This window comes from Theropithecus gelada, chromosome 16 (assembly GCF_003255815.1).
Source record: "Theropithecus gelada isolate Dixy chromosome 16, Tgel_1.0, whole genome shotgun sequence".
Classification (NCBI taxonomy): Eukaryota; Metazoa; Chordata; class Mammalia; order Primates; family Cercopithecidae; genus Theropithecus; species Theropithecus gelada.
Window position 1 is genome coordinate 27,634,275 of NC_037684.1, and position 27,307 is coordinate 27,661,581.

Sequence of the window (27,307 nt, forward strand, 5' to 3'; positions counted from 1 at the left end):
GCGGGGCGAAGGGGCGGAACCGCAGGCGGACGCACGTACCGCTTCGCTCTCAGGGGCAGACTCAGCGGCGGAAGTGGCGCTGCTGAAAGATCTTCTTCCGCTCTGAGGCGCTACTGAGGGTAGGGAGCCGGCCTGCGGCTGGGGCGGGAAGAGCCGGGGCCGTGGCTGACATGGAGCAGGTGGGTCCCGGAGCGGTCGGTGGGAGCGGGTGGCGTGAAAGGGCCGTCTCCCGTTGGTCGAACCCGCTTCCCCATCCGCTGTCTATGCTGGTTTCCATCCGACCCTTCCCACACCCGCTGCGTCTCAGGTTCCGCCCCCTTCCTCTGCCTGGCCTCGCTCCGCCCCGCGCGGGTCGGGGTCTCCAGCACTGACTCTTGGCGACCCCCCTATCCTGGGGAGCCCGGGGAGGGCGTTCGGGATCTCCTTCCAAAACCTCCGTCTTAACTGAGGAGAGAGGCGAGGGGAAGGTGTCTGGGTGTTACGAGCAGGGGCAGGTATGGGGAGGGGTCGGAATCTGGGATGAGAGGAAAACATCTACGCATTCCGGTAGGTCTGCGTCTCAGTGTCATCCCTTATCTCCCCAACTTCCTTTGGAAACGGCTGTGAATAACTTCCTAATTGATATTAAAAGGGCCCTTTAAAGTCTTGAGTTCTTAGAGGTGCATAGTACCATTGACACTCATTTCTAATGACACGTTCCCCCACCCCACCCCTGTTTTGGCTTAGTCAGTGTCTCCTGGTTTTCTTCCTACCGCTCTGACAGTCGGTCAGAAGTCCCGCTTCACGTTTTCCTCTGTCACCCAACTCCTCGCTCTGTACACTGAATCTCAGTGGTCTCATTTACCCCGACGGCTTCAGCTTTACGCCAACTAAATACCCAGATCCACATCTTCAGCGCAGCCCTTCCCTGGAGCTCCACGCTTGATTATCCAGCGGCCATTGGGACAGCTCTGCTTCACGTGGAGCTCACCGGATCCAAACTTGAACTGGTCTTTTCCGTGCAGATTAATTCTTCCTCTACCCTAACCCAGGCGGAAATCTGGTAATTACCTTACACTTTCTCCTCTCTTTCAAGTCCCACATCTTAAAAGTGACCTAGTACTGCCAACTTCGTGAACATCCTTCACACTGGGCCCACTCCATCTCTTCTGTTACCACGCTATTGATGTGTTGTCAATTCCCAACAGTCCGGCCCTGGCAGCTTGCAACCCAGTCTCCAAACTGTAAGTCTTGTGATCCTTTTAGAACATAAGTCTGATGGTGCCAATTCCTTGCTGATAACCTTTTTCTGGCTTTCTGTTGCCTATGTGCTGAACGCCTAGCACAATTTACACGGCTCTCTGTGATCTGACCTAGCAGTCTCCTATGTGCACCCTAAGGTCCAATAATATGGCACTGCAGCATGTGCCATGCCTACCCTTGCTGTTCATATCTTCGTCACTTTGCACACACCAGCCCCCGCCGCTTGAAAACCTCCTTCTCTTGTCTGCTGAGCTACCTTCTACAGGTTTTTCAGCGCAGGCAGCACTGCACCCCCCCAACCCCCAAGGTTAATTGCCCCTCTGTGTCCTGTAGCACCCTGTCCATAATAGCATAGTAGCTGAGAATACAGACTCCTGGATCAGACTGCCTGGACTCTGACCTGTTTGGTGACCTTGATGAAGTCAGCTGCGCAATTTCCTCACTTGTAAAAGGGAGGTAGGAATGTCCCTACTTCATAGGGTTGTGAGGATTGAATGAAATATTGTAGGTTTAGGTCTTAAACCAGTGCTAGGCACAAGAATGCTCAATAAAAGTGAGTTGCCTGGGTGCAGTGTAATCCCAGCACTTTGGGAGGCAAGGCAGTAGGATCGCTTGAGGCCAGGTGTTTGCAACTAGCCTGGGCAACATAGTGAGATCCCATCGCTACAAAAATTTAAAAAACTAACTGAGCATGGTGGTACGTGTGGGAGGATCCCCTGAGCCCGGGAATCTGAAGTTACAGTGGGGTATGGTTGTGCCACTGCACTCTAGTGTGAAGGACACAGTGAGATCCTGTTTCTCAAATAAATAAATAAAAAGATAGTTGTTACTATTATGTAAGGACAACATAGCTCACCAGTTATGATTTTTAATTTCATAAGTTGTCTGAGGATGGTCGATGTGGCTTACTAGTCATTTGATAGAGCCTGGCTCTTTGTCAATAAATAAAATGCTAGAGTGGAGGACACGGGGGGCAGGATCTGGATTTATTGAGTGAAGATTCAAGAGTGAAAAAGGCTCAGACCTGGTCTGTTCGGGAAAACCAATCCGGAAATGTGTGCATGTTACATGGCAAGCATTCAATCTAGAGAAATGTATACAGAGCTGGGAACTAGAGGGAGAAAAAGACCAGGGGTGGCTTCTGAGGAGCTAACAGTTAATGGGGGCTATAAAGCGAGGGGAGGATTTTATCAGAAGGAGGCAGAGGCTGGAGTGGGCTCAGAGATCAGAAAGCTGGGTCCTCTGAACAGAGCTCCAGTAGATGGTGGCTGGGTGGGGGAACAGGGGAGACGGAGCTGAGGAAGACAGAGGCAGCGTCCTCTGCTGAGGCTGGCAATTCCTTTCCTGTATTGGCCATAAGGAAGCATCCCTTGACTTGGGAGCCAGCAGGGACCATGCCTGGGGGCATCTGTGCTCTGGAGGCTTAGTACCTGGTGTTTGGGGCCAGGCCCCCTGGGTAGGGCCATGGTGCATGCCTTTGGGCTGGGCCTTTTTTGGAGCTCTTTTGCCTGCCTGTAATGCCCACCCTCCTTGCCTCCAGCTGATAGATGCTGACTCTTCAAGGCCAGGGTCAGATGACCTCCTCCCTGTGGCTTTTTTGACTTCACTCATTCCAGCCTGGGTCAGATGATCCCTTCTCTGGGAGCCCACGGTCCTTTGTTCATTCCTCCCTGAAAGCGCTGATCACAGCATGATATTATTTATCTGCCAGTCTTCCTCACCAGACCCAGAGTTCCTGATGGACCAGAACAGGGTCCTGTGGCCCCAGGACTTGCACTGTGTCCAGCACGCTGTAGCCCTTGGTACCTGCGTGTTGCATTAAGTTGAGCTCTCACACAGCTAGACTTGTTAAGGGAGAGCAGTGTGCGGGAGACCAAAAATCCAGCACATCTGGCAGCTTGTGCCTGTTCCACTGAGTGCGAGACCTTGTTGGCTCTACTTTACAGATAAGGAAGCTGAGGTTCAGGGGAGGTAAGGTCAAGATCACTCAGCAGGGCTTTAAAGAACTGTCTCCTGACTCCAGGTCTGCATGTCTCTCAGAAACTGCCTTGGGGTCCCAGCCTCCAAGGGGGCAGCTGCCACATCAGTGGGACAAAAAATAAGTGTCCCTTTTTCTGGCCGAGGAGAGGCTAATCCTGGCTTTGTCCAGGCAGGGTTGGTGCCTGGAGGATCCTGTGCTAAAACCGCGCCCCCCCCCCCCCCACTTGTTCTTCGCCCTCTGGGAGCCTTTTCTTGAGAGAGCCTTTTCTCCCGAAGATGACTGGCCCTTTCCGGAGTAACCTTGGGAACTCGACCTCATTGGTTTAGTAGCAGCACGAAGGGGGCAGGTGGGGTCTGATTCACTGGCCCTGAGTGGGTCAGGGGTCATGGAATCACAGAACTGGGGGCATCCCTGATGATTCACAGGGCCTGGCACAAGGGGAAAGGATGGTGAGTGGATCTCAGTGTGTTAGGGTCTTCCTGTACACTGCAACCGCAGAGCCTCCCCGGCTTGGGGGAGGAGTGTGTGGTGGTGAGTCTTGTTTCTGTTTGGCTTAAGTCTTCGCCTTCCGCTTCCTCGGAAGGAAAGGAGAAACGGAGCCAGGCTTTGACTTTGGGTCTTATTTGTCATTGTAGCTGTGTCCTCCTCTCTCTACACTCCCACTTCTCCAGGGGATTTCCCAAATCCTCTGTGGAGGGCTACAGTAGGGCCAGTCAGCCAGCTGTCCCGAGGCTGATGGCATGGGCCAGTAACCCTGAATGTGCCATCCTAGCCAGGCGCAGTGATACATACCTGTAGGCTCAACTACTTGGGAACCTACTCCCAAGTTTTTGACTCCAGGATTGATGCCCAACCCCAAACCCGTACCCTTTTTCCTGTTCCAGGGTGGACATTACGGATCCACAGACTAGCTGACTTACTAGACATGTACCGTGGCCAGGCACTGTGACTGTGACTTGGACCTCAAGGGCTTAGGACAGATGGCCTTGAGACATCTAGCTGTGATAAGGGAAGTGCTGACCCAGAGTTACTTGGGAGGCTGAGGCTTGAGCCTAGGAGTTTGAGACCACAGTGTCCTATGATTGTGCCTGTGAATAGCCACTGCACTCCAGTCTGGCAACATGGTGAGACCTGTCTCTTAAAAAAAAAAAGTGCCATTCTGGGTCGGCCCCCTGAAGCCGGGGTCTACCTTCCATTTAGCAGTACTGCTGGGACTCTCAGTTTGGGCAAAGTGCTATGCTGGACCTGCCTGGCCAGCGCCCTGCCTCTAACACTGTCCCCATGGGGAATAGTAGTAATAGCTGCTGTTAATTAAGCACAGACACTGCATGTGTTATTTCTAATCCCTTCAAGCTCTGTGAAGTAGGCACTATATTCTCCCCATTTTAAAGAAAAGGAGGCTGAAGTTCAGGGAAACCCAGTGGTTTGGTCAAGGGCACACAATCTAATGAGGAATGGCATTAGGTTTTTGCCTCCAGGACTGGTGTCCAACCCCAAACCCACATCCTTTCCTCTGTTCCAAGGTGGACATTACGGATCCACAGGCTAACTTACTAGACATGTATCATGGCCAGGCACTGCGATTGTGACTTGGACCTCAAGGGCTTAGGACAGATGGCCTAGAGACATCTAGCTATGATAAGGGAAGTGCTGACCCAGAGTTCTGAAAGGTTAGGGGAGTCTGGAGGGTGAGGAGAAGCTCTGCCCAGGAGGTGACATTTGAACTAGTCGTCTGAAGCGCCAGAGTTCTCCCCAAAGGAAGGAGATCATTCAAGAATGAGGAAACAGGGAGCCCAGGCGATGGGCTGTGGTGTGTCCTGGGAGCAGCCAATGATCAGCAGAGTAGAGGCTGCGAGTGTTGACCCACATAGCAAAAGAAGAGTTCTGGGGTCTGGAGTCCTCCCTCCTCCTTAACCCTCCCCTGCTATCAAAGACTCAAGGTTAACTCACCTTGAGTCTTCTCCCTACAAGTCAGGCTCAGGGAGGGGAGCAGGCACCCTGCCTGAGAGCCCCCAGGAAACCAGTTCCTCTTGCCTTCTTGTGGAGAGAGTGCCTGGGCTCTGGGCAGGGAAGACCCCCGCAGAGGGTGGAGTCCAGCTCCGGGAGAGGCAGCCTGGGCAGGGAGGGGCTGCTCTCCCAGCTGGGCGTGAGTGTCCATGTGCACTTGTGCATGTGCTGCTGTAGGGAAGGGTATAAATGGCCGTTCAGTGCATTTCCTGGAAGCCCACTCTGAGCCTGGTACAGTTCTGGTACTGGGCATGCAGCAGGGAGCAAAGCACAGGAAGTCCTTGCTCTCATGGAGTTTGCATTCCAGTGGGAGACGATGGGCAGTAAACACAGACCAGTGAATGTATCATATGTCAGGGGTGACAAGTGCTGTGAAGAAAAATACAGCAGGGTAAGGGATGGAGGGTGGGGGCTAAATAAGGGTTCAGGAATGGTCTCTCCAAAGGGACATTTGCATAGGGACCTCATTGGAGTGAGAGAGCAAGTCATGCAAAGACCTGGGGAGGAGCTCCTGACAGAGCAGCAGGTGCAAGGGCCCTGGGGTAGGAGCATGCTTGATGCGTCCGCGGACAGTGAGGGACCAGTGTGACTGGAGTAGAGAGCTTGAGGGGAAGAGGAAAGGGGAAGAGAAGGACTTGTAGGCTAGGGTGGGGATTTATGCCTTTATTCTGGAGAAACCATTGGAGGTTGGGGCACTGGCGAGATGTGGTCTGGTTTTTAACGGGATCCCTGTGGCTGCTGTGTTGAGAACAGGCTGAAGCGGTGAGGACAAGGAAGAGTGGCAGGTAGAGGTGATGGCTGGACAGGGTGACATAGTGGTAGGTGAGCAGTGGGCAGATACTGGCCGGATTTTGCAGAAAGAGACAACAGGATTTGCTCATGGTTGGATGTGGAAGGGAGGTGTGACCAGATGACTGCTAAGCCCAAAGAGGGCCTCTTGACACACTGTCCCCCAGCTAGCAAGGGCTCTTGCAGGCAGCAACATTTGTACTTAGAAGGTCCCAGCCTGGCATGGGGGAAGGTCATGTTCCTCTGGGGTCGGCTCCGCTGTGCCCCTTCCTGGCGGGGGGACTGTGGGCAGCTCTCCTTCCCATGAGTCATCACTACAGCTTCTGGGAGGGGGTGTGATGCATTAAGGAGATGATGTCTGCAGGGTGCCACCGGAGGCCACGGCCAGCTGGATCTGTGTCTTCTGCACCAGCCCATCTGGATGCTGTGCAGCCTCTCTGGTCTGCTATCCTGCGTTCCCCTAACCAGCACCCTCCTGGGCCAGCCAGCAGCGGGACACAGACCAAGACCAACCTCCTCCACACCCAGGGCCTCTGCCTTCTACCCTCTGTGGACTCTCTGTTAACTTGGCATTGACAGGGCTGCTTGACTCAAAACAACCCCAGGCCTGGCCTGAAGCCATCTCACCAGTCAGTCAGAGTTCAAGACTCTCTCTTTCTCTGGAGAAGAGCAGGAAAGTAATCCTAGCTAACCCTCATGCAGCCACCACTCTGTGTCAGAATCTCTTCTAGGCCATTGCATTGAATAAGTCATTTAATCCATATAAACCTATAAGGAGTAGGTGATATTGTTAACCTCATTTTACAGGGGAGGAAACTGAGGCATGGTGAGGTTAAGTGACTAGCAAGGTAGAAATCTGAGGTTTGACCCATCTCCTGGCATGGAGTCCAGTTCTCTCAGCTTCACTGATCCTGGTTTGTTCTGAGTTAGGGACTCCCTGGGAAGCCCCCATGGGCAGGGGGTGCTGGTGCTAGCATTTCCTGTGGAATATGGCAGGGGGATGTGTGGAGGACCTGTGTCTACTGTTTCTCTAGCCTCTGGAGGATTTGGAGAACTCACTCTGCCCAGAGATGTGAGTCATCTTTGGATATAGATGAGACTTGTTCCCCTTCCCCCTGAGTCCCAGAGCACAGCTCTGTGGAATAAGCTGTAGCTGGAACTTGTAAAGTTTGGCCCAGCCCTCCCTGGGAGGCTAGGAGGTGGGAAAGGGCCAGGAGACTGGAAGCGATAGCGGTAGTTAATGTCTATATGGTTAGACATTAACCAGTTACTCTGTGGTGCCAGGCACTGTCCTAGGCACGCTAATCATCATCATTGTCTCCTTTGGTGCCCCAGACAGCCCAGGGTCAAGACAGGTAGCCTCAGTTTACAGATGCAGCAGTGGAGGCTTGCACAGTGAGTAGGTGACTTTGTTCAAATCACAGGCCTAGGCCAGGTATAAAAGCCTAAGTGTGGTGTAATTCCAGCACTTTGGGAGGCCAAGGTGGGAGGATTGCTTGAGTCTAGGAGTTTGAGACCAGCCTGGGAAACATAGTGAGACCCTGTCTCTACAAAAAAAAAAAAAAAAAAAAGAAAGAAAAATTAGAAATTAGTCTGGCATGGTAGCGTCTGCCTATAGTCCCAGCTACTCAGGAGGCTAAGGCAGGAAGATCACTTGAGCTGGGAGTGTTTGAGGTTGCAGTGAGCTGTAATCATACCGCCGCACTCCAGCATGGGTCACAGAGCTAGACCCTCTCTCAAAAAAAAAAAAGAAAAAAAAAAAAATCGCAGACTTGCCTTGGCTGATAAATGCCTTCTGAGAGCTGTGATCGGTCAGCTGGGCTTTGGAGCTGCCTCCCTGAAGAAAGGTGGCTGGCCTGGGGTATGACCAAGGGCTAGCAGGGAACCCCGTCTGTGGTTCTGCAGCCTGAGATTTGTGGAAATTGAAAATTGGGGGTGGGTGAGTGGGAGGCGGCTTAGCCATCCTGCTGTCCTCCTCTTCTGTCTGCGTGAAGGGTCAGCTGATGCTGCTTCCTGGGTGGGAGCTTGCAATTGCAGAGGGACCGGTCTCTGCCCCTGCACTCCCCTAAGAGCCCATGCAGGGAGCCAGGACAGTCCTCTACTTCCTGTCCCTCCCCCAACCTGGAATTCACCTCTGCCTGCAGCTGGAATAACCTGGCCTTTCTATAGATGAAGGAACCAGGCTAGAGGGTTAGGGAGCTTGCTCTGAGCCACACAGCAGGCGAATTGTAGAGTTCAGATTTGAACCCAGGCCTTTTAGGGTGATTTTTATTATATGTCACTGTAGTGTATTTAACCTCCCCCTCTCACAATTTACCTCTTACTTAAAAGGTTTTTCTTTTGTTTTTTTTTTTTTTTTTTTTTTTTTTTTTTGTGAGACGGTGTCTCGCTCTGTTGCCCAGGCTGGAGGGCAGTGGCCGGATCTCAGCTCACTGCAAGCTCCGCCTCCCGGGTTCACGCCATTCTGCGGCCTCAGCCTCCCGAGTAGCTGGGACTACAGGCGCCCGCCACCTTGCCCGGCTAGTTTTTTGTATTTCTTAATAGAGACGGGGTTTCACCCTGTTAGCCAGGATGGTCTCGATCTCCTGACCTCGTGATCCGCCCGTCTCGGCCTCCCAAAGTGCTGGGATTACAGGCTTGAGCCACCGCGCCCGGCCTTGTTTTTTTTTGAGACAGAGTCTCGCTTTGTCACCCAGGCTGCAGTGCAATAGTGTGATCTCAGCTCACTGCAGCCTCCACTTCCCGGGTTCAAGTGATTCTCCTGCTTCAGCCTCCCAAGTAGCTGGGATTACAGGCACACACCACCATGCCTGGCTAATTTTTTTGTATGTTTAGTAGAGATGAGATTTCACCATGTTGGCCAGGCTGGCCTCAAACTCCTGACCTCAAGTGATCCTCCTGCCTCAGCCTCCCAAAGTGCCGAGCCACCGCTCCCAGCCCCCACTTACCCGAAAAGTCTTGCCAGCTACTTAGTCTATCTCAGCCACCACTGACCAAGCACTTACCATACTCCTTCCTGAGACCTACCTCAACACCCAGCCCTGTGACACAGGGATTCTTGCCTTTTTATTTTTTTATTTTTGAGACGGAGTCTTACTCTGTCACCCAGACTGGAGTGCAGTGGCGCGATCTCGGCTCACTGCAACCTCCGCCTCTCAGGTTCAATCAGTCCTCCCACCTCAGCCTCCCAAGTAGTTGGGACTACAGGTGCGTGCCACCACACCTGGCTATATTTTGTATTTTTAGTAGAAACAGGGTTTTGCCATGTTGGCCAGGCTGGTCTCAAACTCCTGACCTCAGGTGATCACCTGCCTCAGCCTCCCAAAGTGCTGAGATTACAGGCGTGAGCCACCATGTCTGGCTTCTTGCCTTTTCTTGTCATGGTAAAATATGCATAACATAAAACTTACCATTTTAAGCTTTTGTTTGTTGTTTGTTGTTTTGTTTTGAGACAGAGTTTCCCTTTGTAACCCAGGCTTGAGTGCAGTGGCACAATCTCAGCCCACTGCAACCTCACCTCCCCGGCTCAAGTGATCCTTCCTCCTCAGGCTCCTGAGTAGCTGGAACTGCAGTTGTGTGCTACCACACCTGGCGAATTTTTATATTTTTTGTAGAGATAGGGCTTTGCTGTGTTGCCCAGACGTCTTGAACTCCTGGGCTCAAGCAGTCCTTCCTCCTTGGCCTCCCAAAGTGCTGGGATTATAGGCCTGAGCTACCACACCCAGCCTATTGTTGCCTGTTTTAATGCAGCTGAGGAAACTGAGTCTCAGAAGGGTTATGCTTTGCCCCAGATCGCACAGCTAGGAAGGGGGCAGTCTGAGATTTGAACTGTGACCTCAGAGTCCATTCCTTTTTCCATGATACCAGCCACCTCCTGTTTGCCCTGAGTCCAGCACACCACCCAAAACCCCATTACAAGTGGGGCTGGTACTACTGTATCCTGGAGTGAGGAAGAGAAGGCTTGGGAAGGGGTGTGGGGGCCTGTGCCCACCCCTTCCCTTTGCCTCAGGAATAATCCTCTGTGCCCTGGCACCTGACTTTCCCCCCTCCCCACCCACTTCCCCCTGTAACCCAGGATGGTAAAACCTCCACTTTTGCTGGGCACGGTGGCTCCCGCCTATAATCCCAGCACTTTGGGAGGCCAAGGCAGGCGGATCACGAGGTCAAGAGATTGAGACCATCCTGGCCAATGTGGTGAAACCCCATCTCTACCAAAAATACAAAAATTAGCCATGCGTGGTGGTGGACACCTGTAGTCGTGGCTACTCGGGAGGCTGGGGCAGGAGAATCACTTGCATTTGGGAGGCAGGGATTGCAGTGAGCCGAGATCACGCCACTGCACTCCAGCCTGGTGACAGAGCGAGACTATGTCTCAAAAAAGAAAAAAAAGAAACCCTCCACTTTCCCTCCTACCTCCCACTCTCACTCCCTCCCCAAGCCTTAGCAGTTCAGCTTCCGCAGACATTCGATTGTCAAGTCTGCAGCCATCCCAGGCAGACTCTTTCACGCCACACGTGCTGTTCCCCGCTGTTCCCCTCTGACAGTTCGGAAGGTGCTTGGGAGAGGCCAGTGACAGCAACCAGTGGGCTCTTGGCAGTGGGTGGAGTGCTGCTCCCAGGGGGCTGGGCCGTCTCCGTATTGTCCATTCCTGCCTCCCCCTCATCAGGAGGGTGGGTGTGGTGGGTGGGCGCTGGCACTAGCTGTGATGCCTCCAGGGCTCGGCAGCCTACAGTCAGCTAGAGAATGAGCACTTTGGGGACTGCACAGGGCAGTTCCACACCACGGCAGGTTTTTATCACTTAGACTGGCAGGTGGTGTGATGGAGCTCAAAGACCTTCAGAGTCATCTGAGTGAGCCCCATTTTCAAACTGCAGCCAATGAGGCCTCGCTCAGGGTGATGCTGGAGTTTGAGGAAAGGCTGAAAGGTGGGATTCAGTAGCTGCTTTTACCCATAGCAGTCTGGTTTTTATCTGTTTTATATATTGAGGTTCCAAGTAAGGTATTATTATTTTAAATGTTTATCTTGCTTTGAAAAGGAGGTGGGCCGGGCGCGGTGGCTCAAGCCTGTAATCCCAGCACTTTGGGAGGCTGAGACGGGCGGATCACAAGGTCAGGAGATCAAGACCATCCTGGCTAACACGGTGAAACCCCGTCTCTACTAAAAAATACAAAAAACTAGCCGGGCGAGGTGGCGGGCGCCTGTGGTCCCAGCTACTCGTGAGGCTGAGGCAGGAGAATGGCGTAAACCCGGGAGGCGGAGCTTGCAGTGAGCTGAGATCCGGCCACTGCACTCCAGCCTGGGCGACAGAGCCAGACTCAGTCTCAAAAAAAAAAAAAAAAAAAAAAAAAAAAAAAAAAAAAGAAAAGGAGGTGGTTTGTAGCCAGATGCGGTGGCTCATGCCTGTAGTCCCAGTACTTTGGGAGGCTGAAGTGGGAGGATCGCTTAAGCCCAGGAGTTCAAGACCAGCCTGGGCAACATAGACCTCGTCTGTACAAAAACTTTAAAGATTAGCTAAGCATGGCCAGGCGCGGTGGCTCATGCCTGTAATCCCAGCACTTTGGGAGGCTGAGGCGGGCGGATCGTGAGGTCAGGAAATTGAGACCATCCTGGCTAACACGGTGAAACCCCATCTCCACTAAAAATGCAAAAAATTAACCTGGCGTGGTGGTGGGCGCCTGTAGTCCCAGCTACTCGGGAGGCTGAGGCTGGAGAATCGCTTGAACCCAGGAGGTGGAGCTTACAGTGAGCTGAGACGGCGCCACTGCACTCCAGCCTAGGGGACAGAGCGAGACTCCATCTCTAAATAAATAAATAAATAAATAAGCTGAGCATAATGGCGTGTGCCTGTGGTCGCAGTTACTTGGGAGGCTGAGGCAGGAGGATCACTTGATCCCAGGAGGTCAAAGCTACAGTGAGCCATGTTCACACCTCTGGACTCCAGCCTGGATGACAGAGTGAGATCCTCTCTTTAAAAAAAGGCGGAGGGAGATGATTGAAAAAAAAACACTGACTTTCCCCCAGATAAACAGAGGCTTGGTGAGAAGGACTTGCCCAGAGTTACGCGGAATTAGTGGTTACCCGGAGACTGGCGTACAGGTTCCTTAACTCCGGGCCAGTGCTCTGCCTACTGTACAGGCTGTCATTTGGACCTTGAGCTGCTTTCGGTGGGAGGGTGATATCGAACCCCCTTTCTTTGACTCTTGGCCAACTGCCACCGCCCCTGCCTTCGAGCCCCCATGCTTGGCTCCCACACTCCCTGGCATCTTCAACTCTCCGGGGCTCCCGCAACACCTCTGCTCTAGCCCCATCTGTGTCTCTCGCTTCGACAGGGACGTCTGGGCGTGTGAGTGTCAGTGTGGTTGCCACTCCAAGTGCGTCTCACACCCAAGCTGCTGCCATCGAAGTCCTGTCCCCAGGGAGAGAGAAAGTCAGAGGGAAAGACAGACACAGAAGTAGCCTGGAGTAGGCGAGCGACAGCACCTGGAAGTGAGGCAAGGACTAAGGAGGGAAGGAGGGAGAAGAGAGGCAGATAGAGGAGAAAAGAGAGAGAGAAATGCGGAGAAAGGGGGAGAGACTGATGGGAGTGAAGAGAAAGACTCATAAATGGGAGATAGATTGAGAGGAAGACCCAGATGGGGAGAAATACAGACAGACATGGATGACGATATGTTCTGTGGGCTGTGGGGAAACAGGCATTCTTGTACATTGCTAGTGGGAGTGCAAACTGCAAAGGGAACTTGGCAGTACCTCACAAAACCACATATGCAATTTGACCCAGCAATACCACTTCTAGGAATCTGTCTTGGAGATATATTTCCAACAACGGGAATATGTCTGTGTGTGTATATATGCTCAAGGTTATTCATTGCAGCATTTCTGGAATTACAAATCTAAGCGCTCATTCATGGGAGACTGAATAAACTAGGGTTTGTCTATAAAATGGAGTACCAAGCATCTCTATCAAAGAACGAGAAAGACAATGTAAAACTGATATGGAGTGCTCACCAGGATATACTGTTAATGAAAAAATAACAAGCAAGAGAGCATCTGTAGCAAGCTACTGTCCATGTAAGAAAGAAAGAATAAGGCCGGGCGCGGTGGCTCAAGCCTGTAATCCCAGCACTTTGGGAGGCCGAGACAGGCAGATCACAAGGTCAGGAGATCGAGACCATCCTGGCTAACATGGTGAAACCCCGTCTCTACTAAAAAATACAAAAAAACTAGCTGGGCAAGGTGGCAGGCACCTGTAGTCCCAGCTACAGGCGGCTGAGGCAGGAGAATGCCATAAACCCGGGAGGCGGAGCTTGCAGTGAGCTGAGATCCGGCCACTGCACTCCAGCCTGGGCGACAGAGCGAGACTCCGTCTCAAAAAAAAAAAAAAAGGAAAGAAAGAAAGGATATAAGAAATATAAGGCCAGGCACGGTAGCTCACGCCTGTAATCCCAGCACTTTGGGAGGCCAAGGCAGGCAGATCACCTGAGGTTGGGAGTTCAAGACCAGCCTGGCCAACATGGCGAAACCCCATCTCTACTAAAAATACAAAGTTAGCTGGACATGGTGGCGTGCGCCTGTAATCCAAACTACTCAGGAGGCTGAGGCAGGAGAATCACTTGAACCCGGGAGGTGGAGGTTGCAGTGAGCCGGGATCGTGCCACTGCACTCTAGCCTGGGCCACAGAGAAGAAAAAGAAATATATACAAAGGAAGTATATTCCTTTGTACAAAAGAAATGTAAGAAGGATAAAGCAGACACTAAAGCCGTAGGTTACTGCTAATGGGTAATCCCAGCACTTTGGGAGACCAAGGAGGGAGGATTGCTTGAGCCCAGGACTTCAAGAATACCCCATCTCTTAAAAAAACAGATAGGTTACTGTTAGGGGTTGAATCGTGTCCCCCAAAAAAGGATACAGTGAAGTCCTAACCGCCTGTACCTCAGAATGTGACCTTATTTGGAACCGGGATCATTGCAGATGTGATCAGTCAAGGTGAGGTCATACTGGAGGAGGGTGGCCCAGTATGACTGGTGTCTGTATCAAGAGATGGCCGTGTGAAGATGGACACATGGGAAGAGCGCCATGTGACCACAAAGACAGGTTGACGTGTGTGGCTACAAGCTGAATCACACCAGATTGCTCGCACAGATTGCTCACATACCGCCAGGAGCCAGGAAGAGGCAAGGAAGGGGTCAGAGGGAGCACGGCCCTCCCAACACCTTTCTCAGACTTCCAGCCTCCTGAACTGGGAGATGATAAATGTCCATCATTTCAAACAAACCCGAAATGACAGACATGGGAGAGGGAGAGGGAGACAGGTAAAAAGATACAAGAAATACAGGCCAGGCGCAGTGACTCACGCCTGTAATCCCAACACCATGGGAAGCCAAAACAGTAGGATCCTTGAGCCCAGGAGTTTGAGACCAGCCTGGGTAACATAGTGAGACCCCCGTCTCTAAAAAAAATAAAATAAAATGAATTAGCCTGGTGTGGTGGCGGGCACCTGTGGTCTCAGCTACTTGGGAGGCTGAGGCAGGAGGATCACTTGAGCTCAGGAGTTGAAGGCTGCAGTGAGCCATGATCGTGCCACTGCACTCCAGCCTGGTTGACAGAGCAAGACCCTGCCTCTAAAAAAACAAACAAAACCCCACACAGATGGAAAGTTACTTTGTGAAACAGGTACAAAAGATGAGGAGAGATGGAGACAGTGAGGAAGGGAGACAGGTCTGGCTGCAAACAAAAGGGCTGTCAGAGACAGGGAAATGTCACCTGCCCTGGAGCTGCGTCCTGTCACCATGAGGGATGTGCCGAGCGTGCAGTCTGGCACAGATCTGGCTGACGGATGTTGAGGGTCCCATTGCCAGTGGCCTGTCACATCCCCTCCCCACTGCCTCTTTCCGGAGCTGAGCGCAGCTTCTCCGTGGCACTGTGGAGATGAACCTGTCCTGGGGCTCAGAGTGTGGTGTTGGGAGTAGCCTTGGCCTGGTGCCTCTGCCTCGCCTGTCCCCCTACTCTGCTGGGAACAGTCAGTTCCTGTTCGTGGGGGCTTTTACGGGGCAGAGGGATGGACGAGCTGGCTTGCTCAGAACCTCCTGCCAGCCACAGACTGAGCTGTGCTTGTTTTGGACGTGGTAGACTGAGGGGCCCAGGAAGGTAGTCCACATAGCGAAAGTGTGGTGGGACGTGTCAGGAGGGGAGAGTGGTTAGATCTTGCTTTCCCAAGATCAGGGACAAACATCTAGAGCTCCCCTTCCTCTAGCCCCCAAACTGCCCCCTGGTGCTGGGGTGTGGGGGAGACTCAGGGAGCCTCTTGGTCAAGTCCCAGAAGCTCAGGCCCCACCAAGCTGGTGAGTTTTTGCGTCCCTGCTTCAGCTCCTCTCTGGCTTAATGGGACCTTTCCTTCTCACCCAAGGGGTGGGGCCTCTTAGAGCCCAGCACATGGGTGAAGCAGAGACCCTAGGCCTGGGGGCTACCTGCAGGGAGGGAGTGCCAGAGTTCCTTTTGTCTTTAGGGTTCCTGAGAGCCCGATGCTGGCACAGGATGGTAAGGGATTGGGTAAGTCCATTCACCTCTCTGGGCCTTGGTTGTCATATCTGTAAAAGAAGAACCATCCTGCCCTGAGTGGACATGGGGCGGGGGGTGGTAGAGCATAGGGCTGGCCTCCAGAGTGGCTGCTTCCTCCTCTCTTTAGGGTTTGCCCTGTTGCTGTCTGCTGTGTAGCATGGAGCTGAGGGCCAGGACACCCACTGAGCATTCATTCATTCAACAATCAGGAAGCACCTATTGCCTGAGAGGCATTGTGCTGGGCACCAGGGAGACAGCAATGACCATGTCAGATAAAGCCCCTGAGGCCGTGGAGTTTCCAGTCTAGTGAGAAAAGGGGAAACAGTGAAAACAATAAAGATCATTTCAGTTAGTGACCCAGCTCAGTGAAGAAAGGAAGGCAGCTCACTATGTTATGCTGTGAGTGGGGGCAGCAGGGTGGGAGGCTCTCTGAGAAGAGGACTTTTGAGCTGCCTGTTGAAAGGTCTGTGGGAGAACATTCCAGGCATGGGGAGAGCCAGATCCAAGGTCCCAAGGCAGGACAGGGCAGCTGTATTGAGGGATGTAAAAGAAGGCCAGAGTGGCGGTGGCAGCAAGACAGGAAGAAGGGCTGGGCAGAGGCCACCCCGCAGGCCTGGACTGAGAGGGCCTGGTGAGGAGGAGACTGTTAGCCTGAGAAGGGTGGGGAACCCTGGGAGGGCATTGGAACGCGTTCTCTAGGCCAGCTGTGTGAAGAGCAGGAGGACGAGAGAGGCAGCCTGGAGGCCCATCTGTGAGAAGCAGATTGCAGTGGTCCAGGAAGAGATGGTGGTGGTTGGGCCTGGGCAGGGCAAGGGGCGGTGGAGCTAAGAGGGACCAAGATGCCTGCTCTCCATAGCTCCAGATACACAGACACTGCTCTAGGAAGGCCCTCCCAGTTGCCATGGATTAGGGGGTGGGAGGGGAAGATTGGCTGCTGGGAGGGAATGTGGCTTTGTGCTTGGAAAACAAAGAACAGAGCTTGGGGCCCTCTTCTCCTGGGGGTGGTGGCAGGCCCAGAGGCTGTTGACAGGACCAGAGGCTGGAGCTCAGGGCTGGGCCTGGCAGGAGCAGGCTGCGGCCCCAGGGATCCGGGATTGGGTAGGTGCCCAGCAGAGGGACCCCAGAACCCTCCAGGGGTGAACCCTGTGGCTGCTGGGCTTGGGGCAGGGAGCACCAGGAAGGACAGATAATTAGCGGAATGCTCAGCCCTGCAACCTAGGAGCCAGGCTGTTTGGTGGAGGACGTTTGGGCAACAGTGCCCTGGGCCGTGGGCTTGGGACTCAGTGTGGAGACAAATGCATTTGGGAGCCAATGGCAACCCTGGGGGCTGTGTGGGAGGGACAGGAGGAGGTTGACTGGACTCTGCCTTTGCGTCTCTCCCAGCCCTGCCGCTGAGGCCCCACCCTCCCCGCCCTGAGGTGGGGGCCCACCAGGATGAGCAAGCTGCCCAGGGAGCTGGCCCGAGACTTGGAGTGCAGCCTGCCCGCCGTGGCCTCCCTGGGCTCCTCACTGTCCCACAGCCAGAGCCTCTCCTCGCACCTCCTTCCGCCACCTGAGAAGCGCAGGGCCATCTCTGATGTTCGCCGCACCTTCTGTCTCTTTGTCACCTTCGACCTGCTCTTCATCTCCCTGCTCTGGATCATCGAACTGAATGTGAGTGGAGGCGAGATTGGGGCACAGGCTGTGTTGCAGGCCACCCAGGCCTCAGTTTGTCCATCTGCCACATGGGAGGGCTGCCTCTCCCCTGGGGTTGGTTAGCTGGGTAAAATGAAGACTGGGAGGAACAACAGGGGTTCTCATATTCTGAATGAAGGGCTGTGGAGGGGTTCGGAGCGGTTGCATCATTTGGCCAAGGTCCCTCTGCATGCACATGCGTGAAGGCCACGGCCTTGAACCCACCCTCTGGCTCCAGAGTTCGTGCTCTTGGCCTCTGCCCCATACTGCCCCCTAGTGGAGGCTCCCGAGAGAGGAGGAGGGGGAGACCTAGCTCTGGCTGATCTGTTGAAACCTTTGTCTTCTTTCTGCCTGCCACTGCCCCACTGCTCCACTGCCCTCCAGCTCCAGTTGGTTCATTCATTTGTTTGTTCAATCATTCATTCATTCATTCGTTCATTCAGCAAACATTGTTTCTGCTGTGTCCTAGGCACTGTGCTAAAAGCAGATGCTAGCCACGTGTGGTGTGCACACCTGTTGTCCCAGCTGTTTGGGAGTCTGAGGTGGGAGGATCGCTTGAGCCCAGAAGTCTGAGGCTGCAGTGAGCCATGATTGCACCACTGCATTCCAGCCTGGGTGACAGACTGAGACCCTGACTCAAATAAATAAATAAATAAATAAATAAATAAATAAAAGCAGAGGGCAGAGTGGGAAGCAAAACAGGAAAAACTCCCAGTTCCCAGTGGCTCTAATAAGATGCTGCTGGGCAGCCTGGAGACCAGAGCTGCCCCACCCCCACCCCACATAGTGCTTGGCCCACCCTCGGGAACACAGTCTAGTTGGTAGTGGCCTGATCTGGTCTCCGGGCAGGGCCAAGCCCACAGAAGCAGGAGCTCTGGAAGCTGGGCACTCCAGGCTCAGTTCTGTCCCAGCTCCTCCTCGGAATTGACCCGATGACCTCAGCAAGGGACTCGGCCCCACGAGTCCTCCCCTTGTTTTTCTTCTGCAGCGTGGGCTCCCCATCAGAGTTCTGGATGGCAGGGCCCTTCCTCCAGGTCTCAAGCTTATGTGACAAGAAAACAATGTCTTGTTAATAGAGGTGATGAGCTCGGAGAAGGGGCCAGCTCGGGGCAAAGAAAATAAGTTTGATGCTGGGCATGTTGAGCCACAGGGCTCTGAGGGTGACTGTCCATTGTGCCCTGGAGATGAGCTGGCACCTTCAGTGAGCTGGAGCCACGGCCATGGATGGCCCTAGGGGCCATCTTACCCATGAAAAAGCTGTGGCCCAGCAGGCTCAGGGCCTCCTGCAGAGCTTCTGAGGTCTTTGGCAGACTTCCTTTTCAAGGTCCCATCCGACATCAAAGCAAACACTAAAACTTACCTGCATCCTTCATTGAATACATGTTTCCTTACCCAAGAAGAGCTGAAAAGATTTTGATAAGTTTACTTTTGTTTTGTTTTTTTGTTTTGAGACAGGGTCTCTCTCTGTTGGCCAGGCTGGAGTGCAGTGGTGTGATCACAGCTCACTGTAGCCTCCGACTCCTAGGTTCAAAGGTTCCTCCCACCTCAGCCTCCCCAGTAGCTGGGACCACAGGTGCACCACCACGTGTGGCTATTTTTTTTTTTTTTTTTTTTTGGTAGAGGTAGAGTCTCACTATGTTGCTCAAGCTGGTCTCAAACTGCTGGGCTCAAGTGATCCTCCCATCTTGGCTTCTCACAGTGCTGGGATTAGAGGCATGAGCCACTGTGCCTGACCTTTGTAATTGTGCCTTTGAAGTTATTTGGCTGTGTTGGCTGCGATTGCTCTGCAGTCCTCATGCATACCTGGGAATATTGCAAAGTGAGAAGGTCTAACTTACTAATTGTTTTCAGATGTCATGAAACATTTCAGAATCCTGCATTGAACAATTAGTAGAGTGCGCATGATGTTTCCCTTGGCAGACATTTAATATTGTATTGATTTTCAGTCTTGTAGTTTTAGTTTTATATTTGGGAGCATATATATTTTTAGTTCGCTGACAGACTGTGTCTGTGTTGCCCAGTGGTTATAAGGACCTCAGTAGGGTCGTGCTGAGCAGGGGATTTGGAGCCAGAGAGCGGCAAAGCAGGGGCTGAGACTTGGCTCTCCTGAGTCCTGATCAGTCAGCACCAGTGGGTGCCCAGGCTGGAGAGAAGAGGAAGGAGGACAGAGCTCTGAGGCCCAGTGACTGAGGGTGGAAGGGGCTGCAGAGCCCAGGACAGAGTCTGAGGAGCAAGAGGAGTGTTGGGTGGTGTGGGTTGGGTGGGGTGGGTAGGTGGCAGGCCTGGAGGCCTCATCAGCAGCCAGAGGAGAGGCGGCATCAGATTTCATGGGGCTGGGGTGGGCTTGAGGTAGAGGGGCACATGGTGGGGCTGTGTGCTCAGTGGGGGAGCATCTGTATCTTTAACAAGCCTCCCCCTGCCAGATTTGGCTGCCCTGCTGGAGAGCAGAAGCCCCGGTCTAGGCAGTTGTGAGGGGTCTTCCTCTCCAGGGTTCCTGGGCTCCATCGCCCAGAGTCCTCCTGTGTCCTCTCTTCTCCAAGGTGGCTGAAGAAGCCTAGGCCTGTCACCCCTGTCCTTCCAAGGAGTCAGGCCAGAGTCTGGCCTGCTGTCCGTCCAGTTCCCTCAAACCTCTGGACATTGGAGTCGGGGCCAAGGCCTCAGGGGTCCTGGTGAAAATGTCTGGCTGACTAGGGTAGGGACAGGGGCAAGGACACATCCACTCTGTCTCCACCCTCTCCAGCAGCGTGATGGATTTTGCCCATAAACCTAATCAATTAAGCATAAACCTAATCAATTGATTTGCTACCTGAGGCTCTGTCTGACACCACTGCCCACCCCCAGCCCCCATCAGCTCAGATGGATTATTTGGCTGGGAAGATGGAGCACTGCAGTGCCGGGAGGGAGATGGAATTCCGTCAGAGGTGGGCTTCCGGCGCCCTTCTGCTGGCCCTGTGTAGGGCGCATTGCCTCCCCTGCACAGCCCCCAAGCCTCCCAGCCTGCCCCTTCCTGGGCAGGGTGCTGGAAGCTAGCCCTGCCTATCAGGGCGGCCTGGATCCTTAGGGGAGTGTCTGAGGTCTCTGGCCTTGCGCTGAGCTCCCTTGGTGCTTCTGGGGCCCCCTGGTGGTGGCTTAGCACTAACGGCCTCCCCTCCAGGTTCCTCCTTCCCCTACCTCTTGCCACTTCTGGGAGGTGAGGGGCAGCCCCAGGCCCTTGCTTCTACCTGCAGAGCTCTTCCTATCTCCCTCTCACAGACCAACACAGGCATCCGCAAGAACTTGGAGCAGGAGATCATCCAGTACAACTTCAAAACTTCCTTCTTCGACATCTTCGTGAGTGGCCTTGGGAGATCCCAGGGACCCTGGAGGCAGAGAGGGAGCAGGGAAATGACTTCCGCTGGGTTCTCTTTCTTTTTTTTTTTTTTTCTTTTTTTTTTTTTGAGACGGAGTCTCGCTGTGTCACCCAGGCTGGAGTGCAGTGGCCGGATCTCAGCTCACTGCAAGCTCCGCCTTCCGGGTTCACGCCATTCTCCGGCCTCAGCCTCCCGAGTAGCTGGGACTACAGGCGCCTGCCACCTCGCCCGGCTAAGTTTTTTTTTGTATTTTTTAGTAGAGACGGGGTTTCACTGTGTTAGCCAGGATGGTCTCGATCTCCTGACCTCGTGATCCGCCCGTCTCGGCCTCCCAAAGTGCTGGGATTACAGGCTTGAGCCACCGCGCCCGGCCCCGCTGGGTTCTCTTTCTGCAGCATATATCCAGTCTGATCAGAGATTCAGCTCCCATCCTTTGGGAGCCATCAGTCGTTAAAACCTTTTTTCCACAAGGCCGGGCACGGTGGCTCATGCGTGTTATCCTAGCACTTTGGGAGGCCCGGGTGGGTGGATCACTTGAGGTTAGGAGTTTGAAACCAGCTTGGCCATCATGGTGAAACCCCATCTCTACTAAAAATACAAAAAATTAGCTGGGCGTGGTGGTGCGCGCCTATAATCCCAGTTACTTGGGAGGCTGAGGCAGGAGAATCACTTGAACTCGGGAGGCGGAGGTTGCAGTGAGCCAAGATTGTGCCACCGCTTTCCAGCCTGGGCAACAGAGTGAGACTCTGTCTCAAAAAAAAAATAAATAAATAAATAACCTTTCCTCCACAAAGCCCCCGTCAGAGAGCCCCAGGTGGGAGAGGGAAGATAAGACCCCTGTCCAAGGTTACATCCAAATTGTCCCAGAGAAATGCTGACTCAGTCGTTGTCCCCTGAGGTGTGCATGCCCATAGGGAGGGAATGTGGGGGCAGGACCAGAGGGGAGGTCAGCCTACAGCACGGTGGGGGGCATTAGCTTCCTGTGATAGCCTGGCTCCCATCCCACCAGGTCCTGGCCTTCTTCCGCTTCTCTGGACTGCTCCTGGGCTATGCCGTGCTGCGGCTCCAGCACTGGTGGGTGATTGCGGTAAGATGCCACTTCCCTGGCAGCTCCTGGGCCATGGAAGGGCTGGTGGAAGGGATGGGATGGAGGGGGACTCACTTCCCAGCCTCTGCCTTCCCCTTCCTCCTTCCCTCCCCTGGGCAGGTCACGACGCTGGTGTCCAGTGCATTCCTCATTGTCAAGGTCATCCTCTCTGAGGTCAGTGGCTCAGGGTCTGGCCAGTCTGGTGGGCATCAGACCTCAGTGGTATGCTTCTAGAGAGGAGCATTTCTCTAATTTGGGGTGTCTGTCCCTGTTGTCCGGATTAGGGGGAGAGGGAATCCTGTGCTTTGGTATCTCTAAGGAATCATCCTTCCCTGACTTAGCCCCCTGAAGCTCCAAGAATCAGAAAGTTATTCCTCCAGCCTAATCCCAGTTTATCCTGCTGCAGACTTGAGAAGGTTCCCAAGCAGCTGGTACCAGGAATGGGGTATATGCCAGTTTGGCTGGCTAGAGTCGGTAGCCACAGGAGAGGGCTCTGGGTTTGGGGTGACCCCTGCCATGGAGCTCAGCCCCCTCCCTCCACAGCTGCTCAGCAAAGGGGCATTTGGCTACCTGCTCCCCATCGTCTCCTTCGTCCTCGCCTGGTTGGAGACCTGGTTCCTTGACTTCAAAGTCCTACCCCAGGAAGCCGAAGAGGAACGATGTGAGGGCTCATGGGTAGGGGGGTGCAGCGAGGGTTGCCCCAGCCCCAAGGGAGGGGAGTTGCGGGCATGACAGTCAGTCTGAAGCATCTTGCCACCTCTGAGCAGCCTCCAGTAACCTGAGGGGGAGCTTGGCTGTTGGTACCCCAGGCTGCTAGGGTGTTACTGTGCTCAGTCTGGGACTGTGGCGGCCCATGTCTGCTCCTCCAGGGTATCTTGCCGCCCAGGCTGCTGTTGCCCGTGGACCCCTGCTGTTCTCCGGTGCTCTGTCCGAGGGACAGTTCTATTCACCCCCAGAATCCTTTGCAGGTGAGGGCTGGTGTGTGGGGGAACTGCTTTCAGGGAGGGGCCTTGTGAGGAATGGGGTAGGCTGGGTCTGTTCTTTCTATTCCTTCTATCAGGCTCCCTGGGGAAAGCCAACAACCCTCTCCCACACACTTTTATCCCCCACATCCTTGCACTCACATACCCGAACCCCACTACCTCCCCACACTCTCCCCACCCCTTGCCATTGTCATCTGTGCCTGTTTTCTGCAGGGTCTGACAATGAATCAGATGAAGAAGTTGCTGGAAAGAAAAGTTTCTCTGCTCAGGTATTTGCCTGCCTATCCCCAACCCCTGCCCTTGGAATGGGCGCCTGGAGGAGGGCCAGTGCAGGGGTCAGCCGGGGTGGGCAGGAGTTTCCCAGTAGAGGCTGAACCTCGGGCAATGCCCATCTGAATGCCCCTCCACCAGTCCAGCCCCCCAGGTCTGCCTCATGGTTGGGCGCACAGGAGGAGCAGCCACAGGCCTGCAGGGCCCAGGGAGACCAGCCCAGATCCCCCACATGTGACTGGGCCAGGCCCCTCTGGGAAGCATGTGGTATGTCTAGAGAGAGAACAGGCCACGAACATGGGGAGTTGTAGGCCCCAGGCTGACCCCTCGCTGCCTTCTGCTTCCGTCCAGGAGCGGGAGTACATCCGCCAGGGGAAGGAGGCCACAGCAGTGGTGGACCAGATCTTGGCCCAGGAAGAGAACTGGAAGTTTGAGAAGAAGAATGTAAGAAGCCCTCTCCCACCTGACCTTCCCACGCGTGTTAGGAGTTTCTGTTCCCTTTTCTGAGGCCTCAGGAGGAAACCCAAGAATTACATGGGTTGGAGCCATATTCCTGCCCCAAGAGAGGGAGCTGGGCCCTCGGGTCGGCAGGAGGCCGAACTGGATTGGATGTTTCCCCCACCCCCTCGGCCCCCTCTTCCCGGCACCACCCTGTCTTTACTTCCCTGCTGTTCTGCCCCCTTGGCTCCAGGCTTTGAAGGGGAAGCCAGGCTTCTGCTCTGCGTCCGTTGTTTCATTTCATGATCAAAACAACGTTATCTACAAAGATCGTAGAGAGCTTGGAAAACAGAGGGAAACATGCCCCAGACCCTCTCCCTGGCCAGTTCCTGTGGCAGCCCCATTGGCCTGGAGACATGGCTTTTCGTGGTTGCAGCGGCAGCTGTGCCCCCGTCTTTTAACTCAGCATCAAAAGCCTCTCTCCCGCCAGTGCTGTAGGTTTGTTAGAGCTGCTGTTTTGTAACAACTGCTCAGGTAGCCCCAGACTCCTGGAGTTTTCCACCCTGTGCTGTTAAAAACCTGCCCTGCCTGTCACCCATTTCTGTGCCACCAGCCCACCCCCTGCCTCCACTCTCCTCCCTGCCACCTTCTGTCCCTGCCACAGGAATATGGGGACACCGTGTATACCATTGAAGTTCCCTTTCACGGCAAGACGTTCATCCTGAAGGTGAGTGAGGGGAGCGGGTGTCCTGGAGCCCCAGACAGCACAGGAGGCTCTAGGAAGGGGCTGAGGGGTCCTCTGGTGGGTGCCCACCAAGAGGGAAGGATCGGTCTGCCCGAGCCCATCTGGCACCACCCAGCCCTCTGCCGCCCTGTCCCAGACCTTCCTGCCCTGCCCTGCGGAGCTCGTGTACCAGGAGGTGATCCTGCAGCCCGAGAGGATGGTGCTGTGGAACAAGACAGTGACCGCCTGCCAGGTGAGCCCAGCCTGGCTGCCTCTTAAGGCACAGATTGGGGTACAGCCACGCCCCAGTGGGATCACTGAAGCACTCTGCGCCTCAGCTGCCCCATGTGTACAGTGGGTGTAATGGTAACAGTGCCTGCTCGAGAGGGTTGGGAGGAGGGCAGAAGGAGTGCTCATCAGGTGCTGCCCAGGGCCTGCGGATGGCGATAGCTCTTAGTAAAGGGCCCGGGCAGAGGAGGCTGGCCTGGGGAGTTCCCATCCCTGGGGTTTTCCTGGGGCCACCTGTTCCAAAAGTCTCCGTTGATGGCCCTCAGATCCTGCAGCGAGTGGAAGACAACACCCTCATCTCCTATGACGTGTCTGCAGGGGCTGCGGGCGGCGTGGTCTCCCCAAGGTGAGTCCCTGCCGGGCCCCCTCCTCTCAGCCAGGCCTTCTGCACTTTGGCCTTGGGTCATTGTCCCCTGAACTAACCCTCCCTCCCGCAGGGACTTTGTGAATGTCCGGCGCATTGAGCGGCGCAGGGACCGATACTTGTCATCAGGGATCGCCACCGCACACAGTGCCAAGCCCCCGACGCACAAATATGTCCGGTGAGCCTCACTTTGCCTGGGGTCACCCCTGCCAGCCCCTCCCCTGGGAGCATTGAGCAGCACAGGGTACAGCATGTACAGCTGGGCACTTCCCCTGCTGAGGCTGCGTTCCTGTTTCCTGTCCCGCTGGGCTCTGCTCCTCCCGGCCACTAATCCTGCTAATCTTGCTGCTCTGTCTGTGGAGGTGGGGGGTGGTGGACAGCTGGAACCAAGCCACCTGGAGGGGTGGAGGGGACATGCAGTGGTGGCTGGCCATGGATGGGGACCCGTGCAGGGAAGGGGCCTGAGAGTCATGTGCTCACCCTGGGCTGATTGACCTGAGCAGGACGCTCTATGCTCTGGGTTTCATCTTCCTGCCTGGAGACTTGGGTCCCCTTTCGTCCCCCTCACCCTGTCCTCACTCCCTCACCTTTCTTTGGAGTGGCTCAGGAGTCCCCCAAAGATAAAGAGATTATGGTCTTCCCGCATCTGTGCCTGGGCTTCTGAAGTCTTCCCTTTTGTCTAGTCTTAGGCTGTGGTGCTGTGGGTGGCCCCCTCCCATAGACCCCACTCTTCCCCATCTCCTCCTGGGTTCCAGCAGGAGCACTGTTCTTTGGATAGGGTGCCAGGCTCTGCTTTGGGCACTGGACAGACTTGCTGGGTGCAGGGCAAGCTTACTTCCTCTCTGGATGCCAACTTCCTTATCTGCGGAGTGGGCTCAGGCATGCTTAGTGGAGCTGAGGGAGAATGAAATGGTGATGGGATGTGAACTGTGCCTCCCAGGCTTAGTCTCCTCCTGAGCAGGTGTCCCCTCCTGAAAGGGAAGGGGTAAGAAGTGCCAGCCCAGCTTACTCTGCCATAGCAGGGCTGACCTGGAATCTGTGGACAGAGTGGATGAGGGCTGGGAAGGTGGTGAGCTCCCTGCCCCTGGGGGTGTGCAAGCACTAACAGGCTGTTGGAGGATTCAAGCATCACAGAGTGGGTGGGGGTGGAGGGCCGATTCTCAGCCCCTGGGACACCTGTGCTAAGCCTTGTTCAGACAGGGTAGCTCTGCCTTTCTGCTTCCAGCCCAGTCCCAGCTGGGCCAAGAATGGAGGGTGAATGGTGGGGGCTGCTGGGGGGTGTCAGGGCCTCACTCTGTTCCAAAAGTCCCCCCAATGACGCCTCTTTCCATAGGGGAGAGAATGGCCCCGGGGGCTTCGTCGTGCTCAAGTCGGCCAGTAACCCCCGTGTCTGCACCTTTGTCTGGATTCTTAATACAGATCTCAAGGTGGGGTGCTGGGGGGCTGCCAGGTGGGTTCCGTGGAGTAGAGGGGACCCTGCTGCTGCCTTGGTTGCTGCGTGACCTTGGGAGCTCTCTGCCATGCCTGGGCCTCCCCTGTGTCAGCTCCTTTCTTACTTGAAAACTCGGGTCAGGGTCCAGACGGTCTCTTAGCCCTGGATTGCTGTAGGGCATGTGCCCCCACTTCTTACCTCTGAGTCCTGAGGCCCTGAGGAGGGGTGGCTGGCGGCCAGCCCAGCCCAGCCCCACCCTGGTCTGTTTGTGTGGCTGGTGCCAAGAGCCAGGCCCAGCATGTTCTTCCCGCCAGGGGTGAGTGGGAGAGGGCGGCCCAGGCTGGATTCCAGAGCTGCACCTGCATTCTGACCCAGAGCCCCCCTGCTGGTGCCAGCTGCAAGGGGAGACCCTGCTGAGGGCAAGCCATCAAGTGACTTCTGCCTGCCTTCCCCCAGGGCCGCCTGCCCCGGTACCTCATCCACCAGAGCCTCGCGGCCACCATGTTTGAATTTGCCTTTCACCTGCGACAGCGCATCAGCGAACTAGGGGCTAGGGCGTGACTGTGCCCCACCCACCCTGCGGGCCAGGGTCCTGTCGCCACCACTTCCAGAGCCAGAAAGGGGGCCAGTTGGGCTTCCGCTGGCCCCAGGTTGTCACCCTCCACCGAGCCATGCAGTGCCTGGAGTCGACTGTCTGAGCAGGCTGTGGGGTTGAGCACTGGACTCTGGGGCTCCCCTGGCTGGAGAAAGTGGGGTCTGGCCTGCTGATGTTTACATGGCGCCCTGCCTCCTGGAGGAGCAGATTGCTGTCCCCTGCCTTGCCAGGGCAGGGTCTGGGCTGGGCGCCTGACTTGGCTAGGGAGGGCCAGCGCGGGGGCAGGGCAGGGCAGGCTAGGCTGTCACCCGTGTGAAGATGAAGGGGTTCTTCATCTGCCTGCGCTCTCGTGGGTTTTTTTAGGATTATTGAAAGAGTCTGGGACCCTTGTTGGGGAGTGGGTGGCAGGTGGGAGTGAGCTGCTGGCCATGAATCTCTGCCTCTCCCAGGCTGTCCCCCTCCTCGCAGGGCCTCCTGGGGGACCTTTGTAATTTAAGCCAATTAAAAATATGGACTCAAAAAAAAA

General features: G+C 54.8%; 1 protein-coding gene across 3 annotated transcripts; it reads left to right on the forward strand.

The window, feature by feature from the left end:
• Positions 1-29: 29 nt before the first annotated feature.
• STARD3 (StAR related lipid transfer domain containing 3) lies at positions 30-27,293 on the forward strand. Of its 3 annotated transcripts, XM_025361274.1 has the most exons (15): positions 30-179; positions 16,960-17,229; positions 20,503-20,580; positions 21,610-21,687; positions 21,808-21,861; positions 22,231-22,348; positions 22,557-22,655; positions 22,884-22,939; positions 23,292-23,384; positions 24,043-24,105; positions 24,260-24,355; positions 24,657-24,736; positions 24,828-24,932; positions 26,088-26,181; positions 26,643-27,293. In XM_025361274.1, exons 2-15 carry the CDS (start codon positions 17,011-17,013, stop codon positions 26,745-26,747), a joined length of 1,338 nt encoding a protein of 445 aa, XP_025217059.1. In that variant the 5' UTR covers positions 30-179; positions 16,960-17,010; the 3' UTR covers positions 26,748-27,293. The 3 variants fall into 3 exon arrangements, with proteins under 3 accessions (XP_025217059.1, XP_025217061.1, XP_025217060.1); XM_025361276.1 differs by lacking the exon at positions 21,808-21,861; XM_025361275.1 differs by lacking the exon at positions 30-179 and having other exon boundaries at positions 16,545-17,229; positions 21,610-21,674; positions 22,544-22,655.
• The last annotated feature ends 14 nt before the right edge of the window (positions 27,294-27,307 follow it).

Excerpts from the sequence above, each read along its gene's own strand:
- STARD3 (XM_025361274.1), top strand. The coding sequence starts at position 17,011 with ATGAGCAAGCTGCCCAGGGAGCTGGCCCGAGACTTGGAGTGCAGCCTG. Across the intron at positions 21,688-21,807 it reads AGCACTGGTGGGTGATTGCG|GTCACGACGCTGGTGTCCAG; the intron begins GTAAGATGCCAC and ends TCCCCTGGGCAG. Across the intron at positions 24,737-24,827 it reads GGCGGCGTGGTCTCCCCAAG|GGACTTTGTGAATGTCCGGC; the intron begins GTGAGTCCCTGC and ends TCCCTCCCGCAG.